The 15573-nt window shown below is 42.1% G+C and overlaps 1 protein-coding gene across 6 annotated transcripts in view; it reads right to left on the bottom strand.

Moving 5' to 3' along the window:
- The window catches only part of FGD3 (FYVE, RhoGEF and PH domain containing 3), a 117436-nt gene that overhangs the window by 49952 nt on the left and 51911 nt on the right, over window positions 1-15573 (bottom strand). For 4 of the 6 annotated variants that reach the window (XM_068907537.1, XM_068907538.1, XM_009688183.2 and 1 more), the window contains exon 2: window positions 4873-5043. In XM_068907537.1, coding sequence (XP_068763638.1) covers window positions 4873-5043 — 171 coding nt within the window. Of the gene's footprint in view, window positions 1-4872; window positions 5044-11780; window positions 11946-13533; window positions 13556-15573 lie in introns of those variants that run through there. The other 2 variants (XM_009688182.2, XM_009688186.2) reach the window with 2 other exon arrangements.

Genomic DNA, 15573 nt, shown 5'->3' with positions numbered 1-15573 from the left:
CAGTTACGGTTTCATGCAGTGAAAGTAACTTCATATTAGCAGACCTTAAACTAGAAGACAGGCGAACTGACACTTTGGCACTTACTCCCAAAGCGCGTACTACTTGGAGCAGCACTGCCAAGTATTTGCTCTGGTCTTAAATATCCAAAGAGCTAATAAACAAACGAGAAAACTCTAAACGCAGGTTTTCTTAAACAACTCTTTCAAGAACAACAATTTATTTCAAGAAATTCAAATTTTTAATGGTCCATCTGGCACATCAGCATAATGTGATTAACACTGTAATGGAGCTTTAATTAGCAACTGTTCTGAATGTGTAATTTCATGGTTACGTTCTTTAAGAGGATAACTGACACACACGCACCAAAAAGCCAGTGCCCGTGGTCCCTGCTCTGCCTAAGCTCTGAATCTGTCCTAAGCTCTAGGCGAGCTTCACAGCGGATGCGCAGCTGTCACAGATGGTCCTTGTTTGAGGTTACTGACTATGGATTGATCCAAATTTTGGAACACAGAACGCAGCAGGAGTTAAAACTATGGACACCAATGAGTTCATCTCAGCATCAAAAATTAAAATCAAATCTTCTAATGATTTGAGCCTTAACGGGACACTTACAACAGACAGACTGACTCTCAGATTGGCCTAGCATCCAAAATCATTTGGAATTCCTACCTTAATAGAAGTGTCATAGTTCAGATTAAAAACACCACCACAAGATCCTTTCTCACACAGGAAAAACAAGTGAGCAGGAAAAGAAAATAATCTTGGATATTAATGGAGGGAAAAAAAAAACCCAGCCACCCCACACCCCTATCCCCTGTCAGGTCTTTAATAGCCTAAGGCTGGTTTGCAGCACTCAAAGGGGAATTTTACTGCCTGCCTCAGAGTGTGTACGCTAAAAGCAATGGGTACCTTTGCTATCCATGCAAACATCCAATCACCATTTAAGTCTTTCCTACTAGGGGACTCGCCTAGGCAGTACCCTCTGCAGCGTGTGATACATCGTACTAAAAGGAAAAAGGGAAATAAGAGAGGCATGTGCTGGCATTGCATCCTTTCGTTAGTTCTGAATTTGATATTTACCAAAGTAATCACGCGAAAAAGATACGTTAGCACCTAGGCAAAGTCATTTACCTTATTAAACGCTATTTACAAAGCAAAACTAAACATACAAAATGTGTACTCAAGAGCTGACACCAAAAAAATCTACATTCAAAACTTACAAGAAAACATATCACTACTCCAACAGCCAGGCAGCTCTGCCTCACCTATGAAAACACAGGAACGTATTTGTAACTCTAGGCTCTGCCAAACCTGCGTTGCATCTTTCTGTGAAAAGCGTCGAAATAACATAACCAGCATTGCAGCGCGCACTCCTGAGCCCCTCATAAAATCCATTCCATGGCACAGCATGCATCTCTTTTCTGTCCAATTTACCAATTTCAGATTCAAAACCATTTCAGACTTCCACAAATGAGTGAACGGAAGATCTGCATACTAAAAACAAATAAGACTAGATGAGCTCTTCTCTATCTGTACAACCGTCAGAAGTATTAAGCAAACAGTCAGTCCTGAAAAAAGTAGGTGCTGCTTTTAGGTAGGGATACAAGTGCCAAAGTAGGAAGCCAAGGAAACCTTCAGTTGCCCATCAGCCCCCGCCTGCCATGAGCTCCAGCCCACAAAGGCAGCAACGCCGCTGGCTGTCGCGGTATTTCATCCTCTGCAATGGCCCTCGCCCACGCACCTGGGCCCCCGGCAGAGCGGCGCGGCCTTGGGATCAACTCCCAGGGCTGCTCCCGGGCACAGACAGGTTAACTGACAGAGGCAGGAAAGAGAACCAAGAGGTATTAGTGTCACTGAACATGTTTCAGTGGTGCCTGCAAAGCGAAGCCAGGCCCTGCAACAGCTCTTCCACCCGCTCTTCCACCCATCCTTCTCCACCAGCTTCACCTAGCAGCCCAGAGCTATCTGGAAGATGCAGAAACTAAGGAAGACACATCGCTGTTGCAGAAATAAAACAAGTAGGATAACGAGAAGCAGTGGGAAGTAGGGGCACAGAAATCCCACGTGCGTGACTTGCTTTGGCAGATTTGTTTATTTCAGTTAAGGTCCATCAACTAAGAAGGGGCTCTAGGAGCAGCTCTCCCCTACCCTCACCTGAAGCTCTGTCTCGGAGGTCACTTACTGTGACCACTGTGTACCCACGTCCCAGAAGATAGCCCTTCACAAGGTGTTTTATCCTTTTTTTTTTTTTTTTTTAGGGCTCAGGAGGTGATGCCAGCACATCTCTCAATAAGCCGACGAGAAACAGGCCCTAGTGAGGAATCCAAGTAGCTCTAGGGATAAAGTTGAAGCTTTAAAGCTCAAGAATCTTTAGATTCTTGCATAATCATACCAGCAGTAAATCAGAGGAAAGATTTGTGTGTCTGCTGTGAGGAAATGCACCACAGTGTCGCGATCACTTTCTTTGGGTGGGGTCACCAAGAAGCAGCAGGATCGTTTACAGGAAAAATGTCAACTTGAATACAGTCAGTTTAATAAAAACAATACAGTTCCTCAAGCTGTTTTCAGTGTATCTGCCCCACGACTCCTCACTGATTTTTTTTAATTTTGTCAATTGCATTTTCCTGGAGAGGCAAGAAGTAAATATTTTCCTTTCTTTGCTGGCCTTTCAACCCACACAGTAAGGGGAATCAATGAACAACCCAATGCAAATAAGCCATTCCAAATTTACAAAGTCTATACAAGGAAAGAAAAAAAATCTTTACCATCTTCTCTTGCTTGCAAAGGATCTTAAGTACTGTTTTCTACTGCTATATGTAAGCTATTTTGCAAATACTTTTTAATAAGTTTGTTCTTGTAAAAAAAATAAAGTGAAATAATAAAATCATTGTTTAAATTTTATGATAATTAAGTATATTACAGGAAGATGACTGGCGCATCCGTGACCAAGACTCGTAACAGTGATTTGCAGCTTTGGCCAACTTGGCTCAGTCTAGCATAAAATTAGAAAATTAGAACCAGATTTCAGATTAGAATCTGATTTTTGAGTACTGGGTACTGTATGACAGCCACATATGGGAATTTTGACTGGGACTCTTATTTCTTATTACATGACATTTATAGTGACATAACAAAGCCCAGCAAGCTGGGTTCTATCAAAAAGAGTATTAGCAAAGGTAGCTAATCGAAACAGCATGTTACTTTTGTGTGTCTATTTTACCTCATTAACAAACTTTTATCGTTCTCAAAGCATTAGGCCGCATGTCAGCTAGTGAGATACACTGACTGCTTTGATTCTAAGCCCATGGCTCTAACGGGAGAGAGGGCTCGGATGTGCGTTTCTGAGCAGCAGAAAGAAGAAGTAGTACCTGTCTCAGTGATGGATGCGGATTTCGCTAATCCACTTGGGTAGCTTTTAACCATGATTTGAATCAAGCTAAGCAAGCTCCCTTCAGCTTGTCTGATGTTGAATGTAGAAATATATACACATACATACATAATACATATATATAAAATACACACACTTTTTATACATACATATATGTACGTACATATATACTCACACAAAACAGGCTACATCCTCAACAACTGGCAATCAGTGCTCCCCACAACTCCAAAGGAGCTTCCCTGATCTGCACCAGCTGAATTCACTCATTTGTTACTGAACAGACACTTTTGTTGCTCTTTTTTTATTGTTAGTATTAATAACATTCATGCAACACCCACTCAAGAAACAAGGAATACCAAGACCTTAAGGTGAAAGCCCTGTAAATACACAGGCCATTACCTAGTGGGACAATTCAAGCATGAACTAACATACCAGTTAAGCGTTTCACATGGACTTCCACGATCCAAAGAGACAAAACTTTATCTATGTAGCTGCTTAAGGTTAAATGCACACCTAAAAATTGCTTTCATACATGCTTTTGGAATTCGGGGTGCAAGGGCTCCGTTTGTAGAAAATGGACAGGCTTCTCACAAATTTTTATTTTCCAAATTTAATATCTTCTCTGGGCTTCTCATCGTCACTTGATCCAAAGACCTCTCCAACTAGATGCACTTCATTTATTTACAAATATCATAAGGCAAGCACCTATCACATACAGCATTTTAAGCAATTACTACTGGGGTGGAGGGGAAAAGGGAGCCTTAAAATTTGACATTACAAAGACAAATCACATTTCATTTCACTGATTTTATTCTCTTTCAAGGAATTGTACTGCAGTCTTTTAAAGCCTTCAGAAGTCCTGGATATGTGGGGAAAAAAAAACTTGGGGAGATCAGCCTGGAGGCCAGCTGGAACACGGCTCTTCCTGACTTCTGTTCTACCATATTTTGGGATCGTTACCTATGTCACTGATTCTTGCAGGTCTGTGGAACTACCACAGTCCACATGCTACCCTTGGATGTGACTGGCTTAGCTCGCATTTCTCTTTTTTAAAATATACTCATTCCATTTAGGCATTTCCTGTTGCAACACACAGTTCATATAATAAATGGAAAACAGATCCAGGTTTAAACAATAAGCTATTCTTACCTATATTCTTTTAAAAAAATTAAAGAATGAAAACAATATTGCTAAATTAAACTTAGACTTCACAGCTGCACACAGCATAACAACAATACAGGAAACATAATACGACAAGTAATCTGTTATTCCTGAATCAATTTCTTGGCTTCCCTAAGAGGTTATCTAACATTGGAAAAATGAAGATAATAAAACTCTCCTGGCTGTATTTGAACCTTTAGAATATAAAATAACTCTACTTCATCATGACACAAAATTAAAACAATTAATTTAAAAATATTTCACTTCATGCCCGATAGAAGCTTCCGGGGAAACTTCTTGCTAGGAAGACAAAGCCACTTGCCTTGGGGTTTCTGCAGAGGATGCATTTTCGCCAACGGAGTTTTGGTTTTGGGCTTCCTTCCAGTTTGATGGATACATTGCGCAGGGCTGATGTGCTGCAGCTCGCCGCATGCTTCCAACGCTGGATTTGAGTCAATGTGACATTTGATTTGAAAAGGAGCACAAGAGCAACCTAAGGAGAGGGGGGGGGAAAAAAAAACAATTCAATGTTTGTTTCCTTCTCTTAATCCTGAAAAAAGTTTGTGTTCCCTCTAGTAGCACACTACTCATGTAAGATCCTGAAGTTTTCTTCAGGCAGGCGGGTGGAAAATGAGGGAACCATTCATTCACTCAGAAGTTACTACAACCAATATATTCAAGCTGGACAAACATGCCAAACCAGTTGATTTTATAAGGCAGCAGGAATTTTGGTAATCATATCTTCAATTAATAACTGACTTCTTCATTAAAGACATCCAAAATAGAAGCAAAACAGTAAATACAAAACATAACAGCTGTTTCAAAAGGATTCCTCCAAACAGAAATACAAGTGCCCTAGCATACCACAGCACTGTACTTGGTAAAACAGCACCTAACTTACAGTGAATTAAAAGTGTGCCTGATGAAAAAAAACACTCCATTCTTTCAGGAGATTTAATCATTCAAGCTACATTTTACTGCTATTTATTATTCCTCCTTGCATAAAATATTAACATTCCCTCAAAACACTCCAGTCTAGAAGATCCCATTAAGATATGATCCAGTGGAGAAAGTAGAGAAAAGAGTGATTAATATGTTTGTTTGCCTTTTAATTTAACACTCTTGATTCATTTCTGCGGGCACTGTGGAAATAAACCCATATCTCCACTTTCACATAATGGATATTGGATTTTTTTTAATTTGGGGTTTTTTGGACTTGTGGGAAGGAGGTCCCAGCTGCATGAAATCCTGAGGCAGCTTTACTAGTGTGTCATAAAAAGGAAACTGGAACACTAATCCGTAAAAAATGGTAAAGAAAACATGACGAAGATTTTATGTCCCTGTTTTAAAGTGGACTAGTCAAAATCACCAGCATCTTTCTGCAGTGAAATGATCTCTGCTATGTAGAAAGAGGATTCATTTAAACGTGAAACTTGATCTTAGCCTTTCCGTGATATGAATTTCACAAACGCAACCTACTCTTGCCTAGATTTCTACTAAGATCAAAAAACTGAAATGACAAGCACCTCCATCCACATCAGCTAAATTATCCTGGGTTTACACTAATAGTATTAAATTGGGATGTGACCTTTTGGATCAAGACTTTGAAATCTGAGCCTTACAGACTGCTTGTGAAGATCAGCCGAGGGCTGTTCTCCAAACACAGGAACTTTCACAGCAGTACGGGAATTTTTTAGAAATTGGCATAAAATATTTAAAAGCTAATTTCCCTGATAAAAATAGATTCACAAGGCACAAATCTATTTACTGATCTCTGCCACCCAAATATATAACCCATGGATTCCTCAGCACGGCTGCCAGTTGCTGCTGTTGCTGCTTCATTAGCATTTTACCAAAATATCTGCTTTTCAGCAGATTGGAGACCAGCTATTAAAACATCCTTATAGGTGAAAGCAGGATTTTATAAGCACTAGTGTTATTCACATATAGTTTTGTCTATCAAGAAAATGCAGTGAAAGTAGAATAGATTATTAGAAGAGACTAATAGATTATCCAAAGTGAGCCACCGCTGGCGGAGCTTACACAGACACCTCCGTTCTGGAGGCTGAGATGCCCAGTGATGGCAATGGCAGTGTCGCAATGGCACACAAGATTTTTAGGGAAATGACTGCAACTTTCTGTTTATTAACAGTAGCTCAGGACAGTAATAAATTAAAATATTGCATAAGGGAAAAGCTATAGTTAAAGAAAATGAAATGGCAACATGCAGAAAACAGAAGCGAGCGCTGCAGTGGGAATTCACCTGCGTCCGTGACCGGTAGGCAATCCAACAACCCCATATTTCCATATACGCATTTTTTCTAAAACTTACTTTAACGCTCCAGTTCGTGGTGGACAAGTCTCTGTACCTACAAAAGCTTTCCAGCAGACATCTCTATCTCTACCTGTGCTTTGCTGTTTGCTCACAGAGGCTCACATTGGCCTCCTCTCCGGGGGGAAGAGAAGCTGCCCGCGAGCTGGGAGAGCAGAAGAGCCACCCCAGACACTTGGGTCTGGAGAGGGGCCAGCACGACGCGTGCAGCCTCCCATCGCTGCAGCGAGCCCAGCCATCCCTGTGCTGGTTTGGGATACTCAGTCTCCATTTACTGATAAAAATTAGAGCTATCGGTTGCTTGCTTGCAAGTGCATGGCACCACCAGACACTTCTTTTATATCTGTATTAGAAATTCTTAATACCAGTCTGGGCTACCGAAAAGTAAAGTGCTTTAACTCATATTTTATAGGCCCACAAATAAGTTTTTCTCCTCTGCTTCATAATCCAGTCAAACAGTCAAGGCACAGGCTCCTTTGCTGATTTAACTCAGCCCAATGGCAAACGCCTCCAGGTTGACTGAAGCAAGCTCCGACCTTAGCTCCAAACGCCTCAGGATTTGTGCTTGGAGGCATCTGCCAAGCAAATACATAGCCAAGTCTTATGCCACTTCCCTTTAAACAAGAGAAGATCAGATTAAACAAAAAAAATCATCTTCTAAAAATACAATATTTTATATTGTCTGTCTTGTATACTGCATATACACGTTATTGCTAAAAATAATATTGCTCTTCACCTAATGCTGGCATTCAACGTATGCATTTACTGACGCTGCATCCAAAGAGCAAGCGGGCACAAAGCAGAAAATAAAATTGATAAGCAGTTAGAAAGAAAAGGAACTTGGAAAGCCACAAGTGCCTTACACACCAACACAGTACTGGCCCTAAATCAAGAAAAATATGCATGGATAAAACCACAAAAGTGGCTTTCATTCTTTTTTATTTCATTAAAGCCAAGACGGTTCTCTCTGTTCATCTCTGATGTGGCCCCTAAGGGCTGCTTTTTGCACACAAGACAAAAATCCACTTTCTTTATGTGTTTTTTCAAGTGCTATAAAATGATCTTTGAAAACAAGATTTACTGGATTATTTCACATGGAATTCTCTGAAAGTAAGCCCCACTGTCTGCAAAGAGCGCCAGGGTGCTCTTAGGAATAGACTATGAGAGGGAATATAAATAAGACGCAGGCATAGCCCAGGTAACCACCCTCAAAATACATGTGGTTCTGCAGATGCTCCCAGAGACAGGAGAGGGCCAAGGGCCCCCCGATCGCCTGCCCTTCGAGGCCCACCGATCTGCAGGAGCCCAGGGAAAAAAATCGCCTCCTCTTTGCTCTGCAGTGCCGCGTTGGACTTCGTGTGAAAACCCGACCTAGAGCGGACTGGCCGTAACTGCTGCGTATCACTTTGGGAGAGTACTGGTATGTGCAAATCAGCGCGTTCGGAAAGAACGGTTACTTGTGTCCAATCTTTATAAAATGCTTCTAATAATAAACTGTCATCTCCCGAAAGTCTGGCTTTCTCTGACTTCACGTCTGATTCTTGGTTACCTGTGACAACTCGAGGAAGAAAGTTAAGTGTGTCTGAATGGGAAGTGCGTCACCACTTCCAAAAGCAACGTTTAAATGGAAAAAGTGATCTAAAAACCTTAGCTTGCACTTCCAGACATATAAAACACAGCTTTGCTATGCCTGATCCTATTCTAGCATTCCTAATACTGTATTAGCAAATAAGCCATGAAGTATTTAAGCGTAACTTTACTCACATAAACATTACTTACGAGCAATTTCTCCATTCAAAACTAAAGCAAGGCGAGAACAGCAAAGGTGATGCTTCCCAGGGATAACTCTTCATGTTAGATTCATAAAATAAGGTATTTAAGGCTCCTCTGAAAGTAAAATTTAATCAAAACTCCTGAAAATGCCTATGATGAAGTACAATTTACATTTTCACTAAAACAAAAGATTTGCATTAGCCTTTCTGACAGAATTCAATGCCACAGGGAAAGCCTGTCACAACACAGAGCAATATCCGCCCTCCATCTAATCAATTTTAGATGAAATCCCCACTAAGCTATTTACACTCAGAAGAAAGTCCATATTTTAGAAAGATTTCTCTTAGATGTCGTTGCAAGCTTTTTATCTTAACGACTAAAATATGTTTTTCCATTAGACTAAGTAAAATATAAAGATTGCAGGTGCTCCACTGAGTGTAGTGGTGTAAAGACCCGTTCAACCCAACTGGCTGAACGCCAGGTTACAAACCTTTCCTCCAGTGCACCAAGCTCATGGCGATTCCCAGGCTTTGAGCCACATTCGCTTCTTGGGCTTGGCATCTAGTCCCCAGGTATCAGGGTTTAAAAAGTTCTCCCAGTTTAAAATAATAAACATCTTGGATGCCTGTGACAGACAGCAGCAAGCACCAGAAATGTTACGGCAAGCTACTGATTTGGCATACCCTACATTTGCTGATCCAGTAACCGGTGCCCTCACAAACCGCAGGTGCGCGCAGAGGACTGGACACGTGCACAACCCGGGCAGCGAGCCCCTTGCCCGCAGACATCAGCACGGACGTGCTTTCCCTGCACGCTCGAAAGCAAGCGCACCCAAGCCAAGAGCTAGATACGGACTTGCCTGCGCTGGGCTGCCACGGACTGCTCTGAAGGATTTTGCACCCAATCCTCTTTCAGAGGAAGAGGTATCTGCAATAGTCAGGTGACGTTGAGAAAGCCTAAATCTCACCACTTTAGTCTCACTGCTGCACTCCCAGATGACGCATGGAGAACGTATACGGATTTAAAGGGATGACAGATGCCGGACTTGCAGAAAAAGGCTTCACCCAATAAACACATTAGAAAGGCACTGCTAAACAACTCCTACTTTAAAAGACTGCTTTCATTGAGAATCAACACCAGCAAGGGACTATTCCAGACACCCAGAAAGACAACATGACTTTATTTAACAGCATAACTTGAATATTAGCCTGCTTAAGTCAGGCTCTCCTCAGGGACAGTTCCCAGAGGAGAGCACAAGAGCTTCGTGAAGGAAGAGAAAACGGTCCCAGTGACGAGTGGATAAACCTTCCTATTCCTGTATACCTGCAACTACAGCTCTGCTCACTGCTCGAGCTCACAAGTAAATGAAGCTCCCAGGAGCTTCCAGTTTCCTAATTCTTTGCTGATTTACACCTTCTGCAACATCAATGAAGTCAACAGCCCCTAAAGGCAACTTCAGTGTAACATGATATCCATCAGGTCCAACTTCAAGAGCATGGAAAGACACTGTAACTCTATTCTCTCCTCAAGAAATGAAACTATTCCAGAAGCAAACTGGTTGTTACTTCCAGAGATGTACCTAGTAGTAGCCCTCCTTCTCTAACCTGATTTTGTAATATTCATCATGCATCCCCTTTCCTAAATAGAGGTGGTTATCAAAAGGGTAAACTACCATCACTAGTCTGATTAAAAACTGTTTCCAGGAAAAAACAACAACAACAACAAAATCCATGTAATGGCAGGGGACGTTTCTGCAGTCAACAGAAGTCTAAGCAACTAGCCACGTACATACCCCAAAATGGCCAGATCTTTAAAAAACAAAGCAAAACAACCAACCCCCTCCATTGTTAATATCTAGAGCTGTTTTGAAAGCTGCGCCTTGTCTAGACATCTTAACAGGAACTGAGCTCTTCCCAACATCTGGCTAGAAACCTCCTCTAGCAGGTTTTCATCGCATACAGTTCAAGCAACTCTGTATTGTCAACTGACACATCCGCTTGGGCATTCCCTAGCACTGTCACTAGTAGCTAGGTGAGCCCTATCTTCATCCTTTCCTCCATAGCAAAACCCTTTCAAGGTGGAGAGACTAGTTTTACTCTTAAGTCAGAAACCTACTGCTCACCAGCAGGCCCCGAGGTGGACAGCGTTAACCTATGCCTCTGGATAAAAAGATCCTACTAAGAGGAACTCTGTCACAAATTAAAAGGTGCTGAGCATGTCTTCCCTGTGCCAGCAGGAATCGGCCAAGTGGTATAATGCTTTGTCCTGTGCGTTCAGGCTGGGCTACAGACACTGGGGTGTAAAGACCTCCTTAAGGAAGCTAATAGCATTCACTAGACTGCGTGCAGAGACAACGTCACAAGTGTTAAGTACGCGGCACCGCAATGAAATTTGTATTGCGAATCAAAAGAAAGGTGTCAGCTCTAATAACGGCACAACGCCATCCTGCTTGTTCCAGTCAACTACAAAATACCCAGCGTCATCCTTAAAGTGGTCCACAGACCTATAGCTCCCCAAAGCTCAAGTTTTTTGTCATCTCTGCAATTTCGCCTGCTCCCCAGCACCAGCCTTGCTCCTGATCCTGCCCAGCTGAGCACGGGCAACAGATCCTTTCTCCCACACTGCCACCTGGCACATCCTTTTTTCCCCCTCTTACATTGCCTAATTAACTCCAGCATTTTCCTCAAATCTATTGCAAAACTCACCTCTTCTTCCTACACCCATAACGCACTAGCAGAGCGGACATGCCCAGATCCCTATGACTTTGCCCAGTTGCTGTCACTCAGCCTGAAGCTCGACTCCTTTCTCCTGCTCGGACAGCACTGCAGGTGCTGCATGACAGAGCGTGGGACAGCGGGCTCAGGCTGCCCTTAAACCAGTGGGTGATGGTACTGTACGCATGCCCTCCTATCAACCTAAGCTGAACAGCATTAACAACACGTATTTCACATGACATCTATTTTTCTGGCATTCCAAAAAAGTCAATTTCAGTAAAAAGAGTGATAGCAAAGCTATCACCATAAACTTTCAGAAATAGACACAATCAAGAAAACATTTTGTTTGAAAGCAAGCAAGAAGCTGACATGGATTGAGATTTTATGTCAAAAGAGATGCACATAACTTACCTGTATTCAAGCAGACACCCACGTTTTTCTTATTCGCTCAAATCATAAGATAACCAAAAATAAGGGAGACCAGTTCCTGCTGCAGCTCTCATAACATGTCTTAAAATGACAGTAGAGAACATTTCTAGTTGGGTGCGCGGAAAGCCTCATGCTCACAGGAACTGACCTCCACTTCCTATGATCAATGTGGTTAGGTAACGCAAAGCCTATAAACGTGGCAAGCATGAACTGCAGAGCTTTACTAAGCAGAAGTTAAGGGAGATTGCTGCAAGTCGGCAAAAAAACGCTCTTTGGGTCAAGTTTCATGTGTGCCTGAAATGCATTAAGTAGGATGCAGATGTTTTAGAGTCCTGAATCTTTCTAATGCAGAAAAGACAATAAAGCCAGACCTCTCTAAAATGATTTCTGTTTAGATACAGCTCAACATTACTGCAAGAACGGTAACAGCAAAATGTCTGCCAATAGCAGTGACATAACACGGAAACCACAACTCCCAGTTCTGCGCAGCGCGAAGCTCTGTAAGAGCAGGTTACACAGATCCCCCAGGAGATGAGTAGCACGCGGGCAGTGCCCACGGATGTAATCCCATGCAATCTTCCCAAAAGGGCTAGATCCGGGTATTTAAAGAGCTTTCTGAATGTAAAGTTATTAATTCTGCTGTGAAACAGTCCACAGAAGTGACAACAAATGTAATTAAATAGGAATGGCATGGAACTGGTTAAAAAAGTTCCACAAAAAGATTTTGAGAATTATTTTCAACACTCCTTCTCCCCCTCCTCCTGGTTACAGCTCTCCTGGTAGAATCACATCTCGGGAAACGATGAAGAGAAAGAAAATGTAAAATTTGTCTATTTAAAATGAAATGTTTCATTTTTGGGCAAGAAGAGTCCCCAGAGTCCCACAGAAGAGCTACTATTTTGTGTCCTTACGAGAAAAATACAGAAAGTTTGCAAACCCTGCCAAACTACTTAGTCTGAGGAAGGCTATGAGAGGTTTGGTAAATTCAGCTCAACACACTTAACACAACAAATACGTACATGCAGAAGAGGATTTTCACAGAAAGAACCAAACAGCTAAAATAAACAGCCAAACAAATCTGTGTATACAAAGAACAAAAAGACTGATAACTTCTCCAGACCTGTACTGCTACAACATTTCTGTTCTGGGAATTGGTGCACTTTTATTTTGTTCTGAGTACTTTTAAATGTCTTAGGTGAAGACACTTCCGTTAATAGACATTTCTACAGTGCGCTGAGGGTCACTATTTTGAACATCACCATTGCAGTGTTTTACCTATGTTTACCTCGAGATTTCCCACCCTTAGCCTCATCAGACTGTTTTAAAGGAAATTACTGCATACTAACCTACATAATTCATGGCTACAGTACTGGTAGGCTCTTTATGCCCCTTGCGTTTCACCATCTGAACCACAATAAACATATTTTTTTATAAATCAGTTCTTTTAGCCCTGATTTTTTATGTTCTCCCTCTCTAAACTAGTTCCACTTGCCCATTGCATCTCCTAGAAATTAACTTACTAAGTGTAGCTATACCACATGCTCATTCTGGAGATCCACAAACATATTTAGATATGTAATTTCCACTGAAATTAATGATACCTGCCTGACCACTGATGATTTTACTACTGACTTTAGAAGGGGCCAAGATTTCACTGTTGATTATAACTCTTTCTAGTGGCTCTGTGACATTACAGGTACACACAGCTCCTTACAATTCAGTACCATCACTGTACCTCTCATTGCAAGGTTGCTTTTATTTCCACATCCTGAGTGGAGAGGTGCCTGAGGACTGGAAGAAAGCCAATGTCACGCCAGTCTTCAAAAAGGGCAAGGAGGAGGAGCCAGGAAACTACAGGCCTGCCAGCCTCACCTCCATCCCTGGAAAGGTGATGGAACAGCTCCTCCTGGAGGTCATCACTAAGCATCTGGAGGACAAGAAGGTGATCCGGAGTAGTCAGCATGGATTCACCAAAGGGAATCATGCTTGAATAATCTGGTAGCCTTCTAGGATGGAATGACTGGCTGGGTAGATGAGGGCAGAGCAGTGGATGTTGTCTACCTGGACTTCAGCAAGGCTTTGGACACTGTCTCCCATCACATCCTCGTAGGTAAACTCAGGAAGCGTGGGCTAGACGAGCGGACGGTGAGGTGGATTGAGAACTGGCTGGATGGCCGAGCTCAGAGGGTTGTGGTGAATGGCGCAGAGTCAGGTTGGAGGCCTGTAGTGTAGACACACTGCTTGTACTGAGAGTTAAATGCAGGCAGCAAGATGTCCAGCACAGGCTCTGGACAGTCAGATGCAGTTGCTTTTCTCCACCTTGGTCACTAGGTCTTCTCATGCAGACATGGTTAAGCTGACAAGCTACTGTTAAATATTGACTATAAAATTAATCCCTATAGATACATTTGCTCTATGTTTACATACTATAAACATGCAGGAGAAACAACATTTATGAGTGACAGGAAAAAAAAAACACAAAGACAAAAAACCCGAACAGGTTCTGTTTTGCAGTTGTATGCTTTTTGCAGCGGCCATCCTACTGTACACAGCCAACACAGAGCCCTCGGGGACTGCGCCGATATTTCACACTGGCACCAAAGGAAAACGCCAGTAGCTGCTGAAGTGTAACACAGGATCAAATCAATCCACTGCCTACAGAGAAACTTTAAACTACCTTCCTGGACAAAAAGGCAGAATCTAGCATTAACCATAAGGAAGGAAGGACATTTTTCCCCTAACAAAAAAGCAATAGGAGTTTTGTAACTGCAGAAAGGAGGCTTGGCTGCCAAGCCAACCCTCGCTGGAAATGAAGCAAAGGAAGAAAACTAGCGGATAAAAGGAAGCAAAGACTAGGTTCCTGATAGAGGAGATTAAAAAGAGGTTGTAGGACTGGAAGTAGTGGCCTGAAAAATAATACTGAGAATAATCTTAAACAGAATAAAAATATGCTCACTTAGAAGGAAAATAAGAAAGAAACCAAAGGAAAGCATCACAGAGTATATTCCCCTGTCAAAACTAACAATAGGCATATTAAAACCCCAAAACAAAAATATTTTCTTTTCCTGTATGAAACAGGATGTGGTATCCCAGTCAGCAATTGGTTATCCTCGGTCTTCTGAGGTTATTAGCAACAAGAAATGAAGAAGAAAAAAAAAAAGTTGTCTTTTAAAACCAAACTGAGTTCACTGCTAACATAAACCTAGATCATCACAAAACTGTTGTCCGCTTTCTTCAGCGTCAGTTTTCTTTCCGTTACAAAAGTCAGGCCCAAACCTGTGCATGCCTTATGGACACCTCGCCACGGGGAGGCAACCTGACTTCTCCGGAGTCCCTTTGCTCGCAGCCCCGGGACCAGCCCAGCCTCAGCCCACATCGTTCAGAGGGCGACCAGTCACTGTGAGGCAGCTCCTACCTATGAGCCACCACTATCCAAACACTAGATCCATGCAAATACCAAGAGCAGAAAACCGCCACATGTAATTCTCTCTTGGCTAATAAGCTTCTAGGAAAACTTAAACTTAGCTGGAGTTTGCAGGGGGAAGAGCTGTTTGCTTTTTCTAAGTAACCGTATGTGTTCTCTGATGTGGCTTAATTCAAAGGCTTTACATTTTAGCTCTGAGATCTGTTTCTGCATCAGTTACAATAGTTCAGAGAGCAGTGTTACAATCTGCACAGCAAATGACCTCAGAGTGATGTCAGAGGTAAAATGTGTGCCTCTCTCCATTTGCTAAGTGGCAACTATCAAGTTCCTTGTTGCTGTTTTGTGACAAAT

The sequence above is a fragment of the Struthio camelus genome, chromosome 14 (assembly GCF_040807025.1).
Source record: "Struthio camelus isolate bStrCam1 chromosome 14, bStrCam1.hap1, whole genome shotgun sequence".
NCBI lineage: Eukaryota > Metazoa > Chordata > Aves > Struthioniformes > Struthionidae > Struthio > Struthio camelus.
This window is presented reverse-complemented; position numbering and strand designations above follow the sequence as displayed.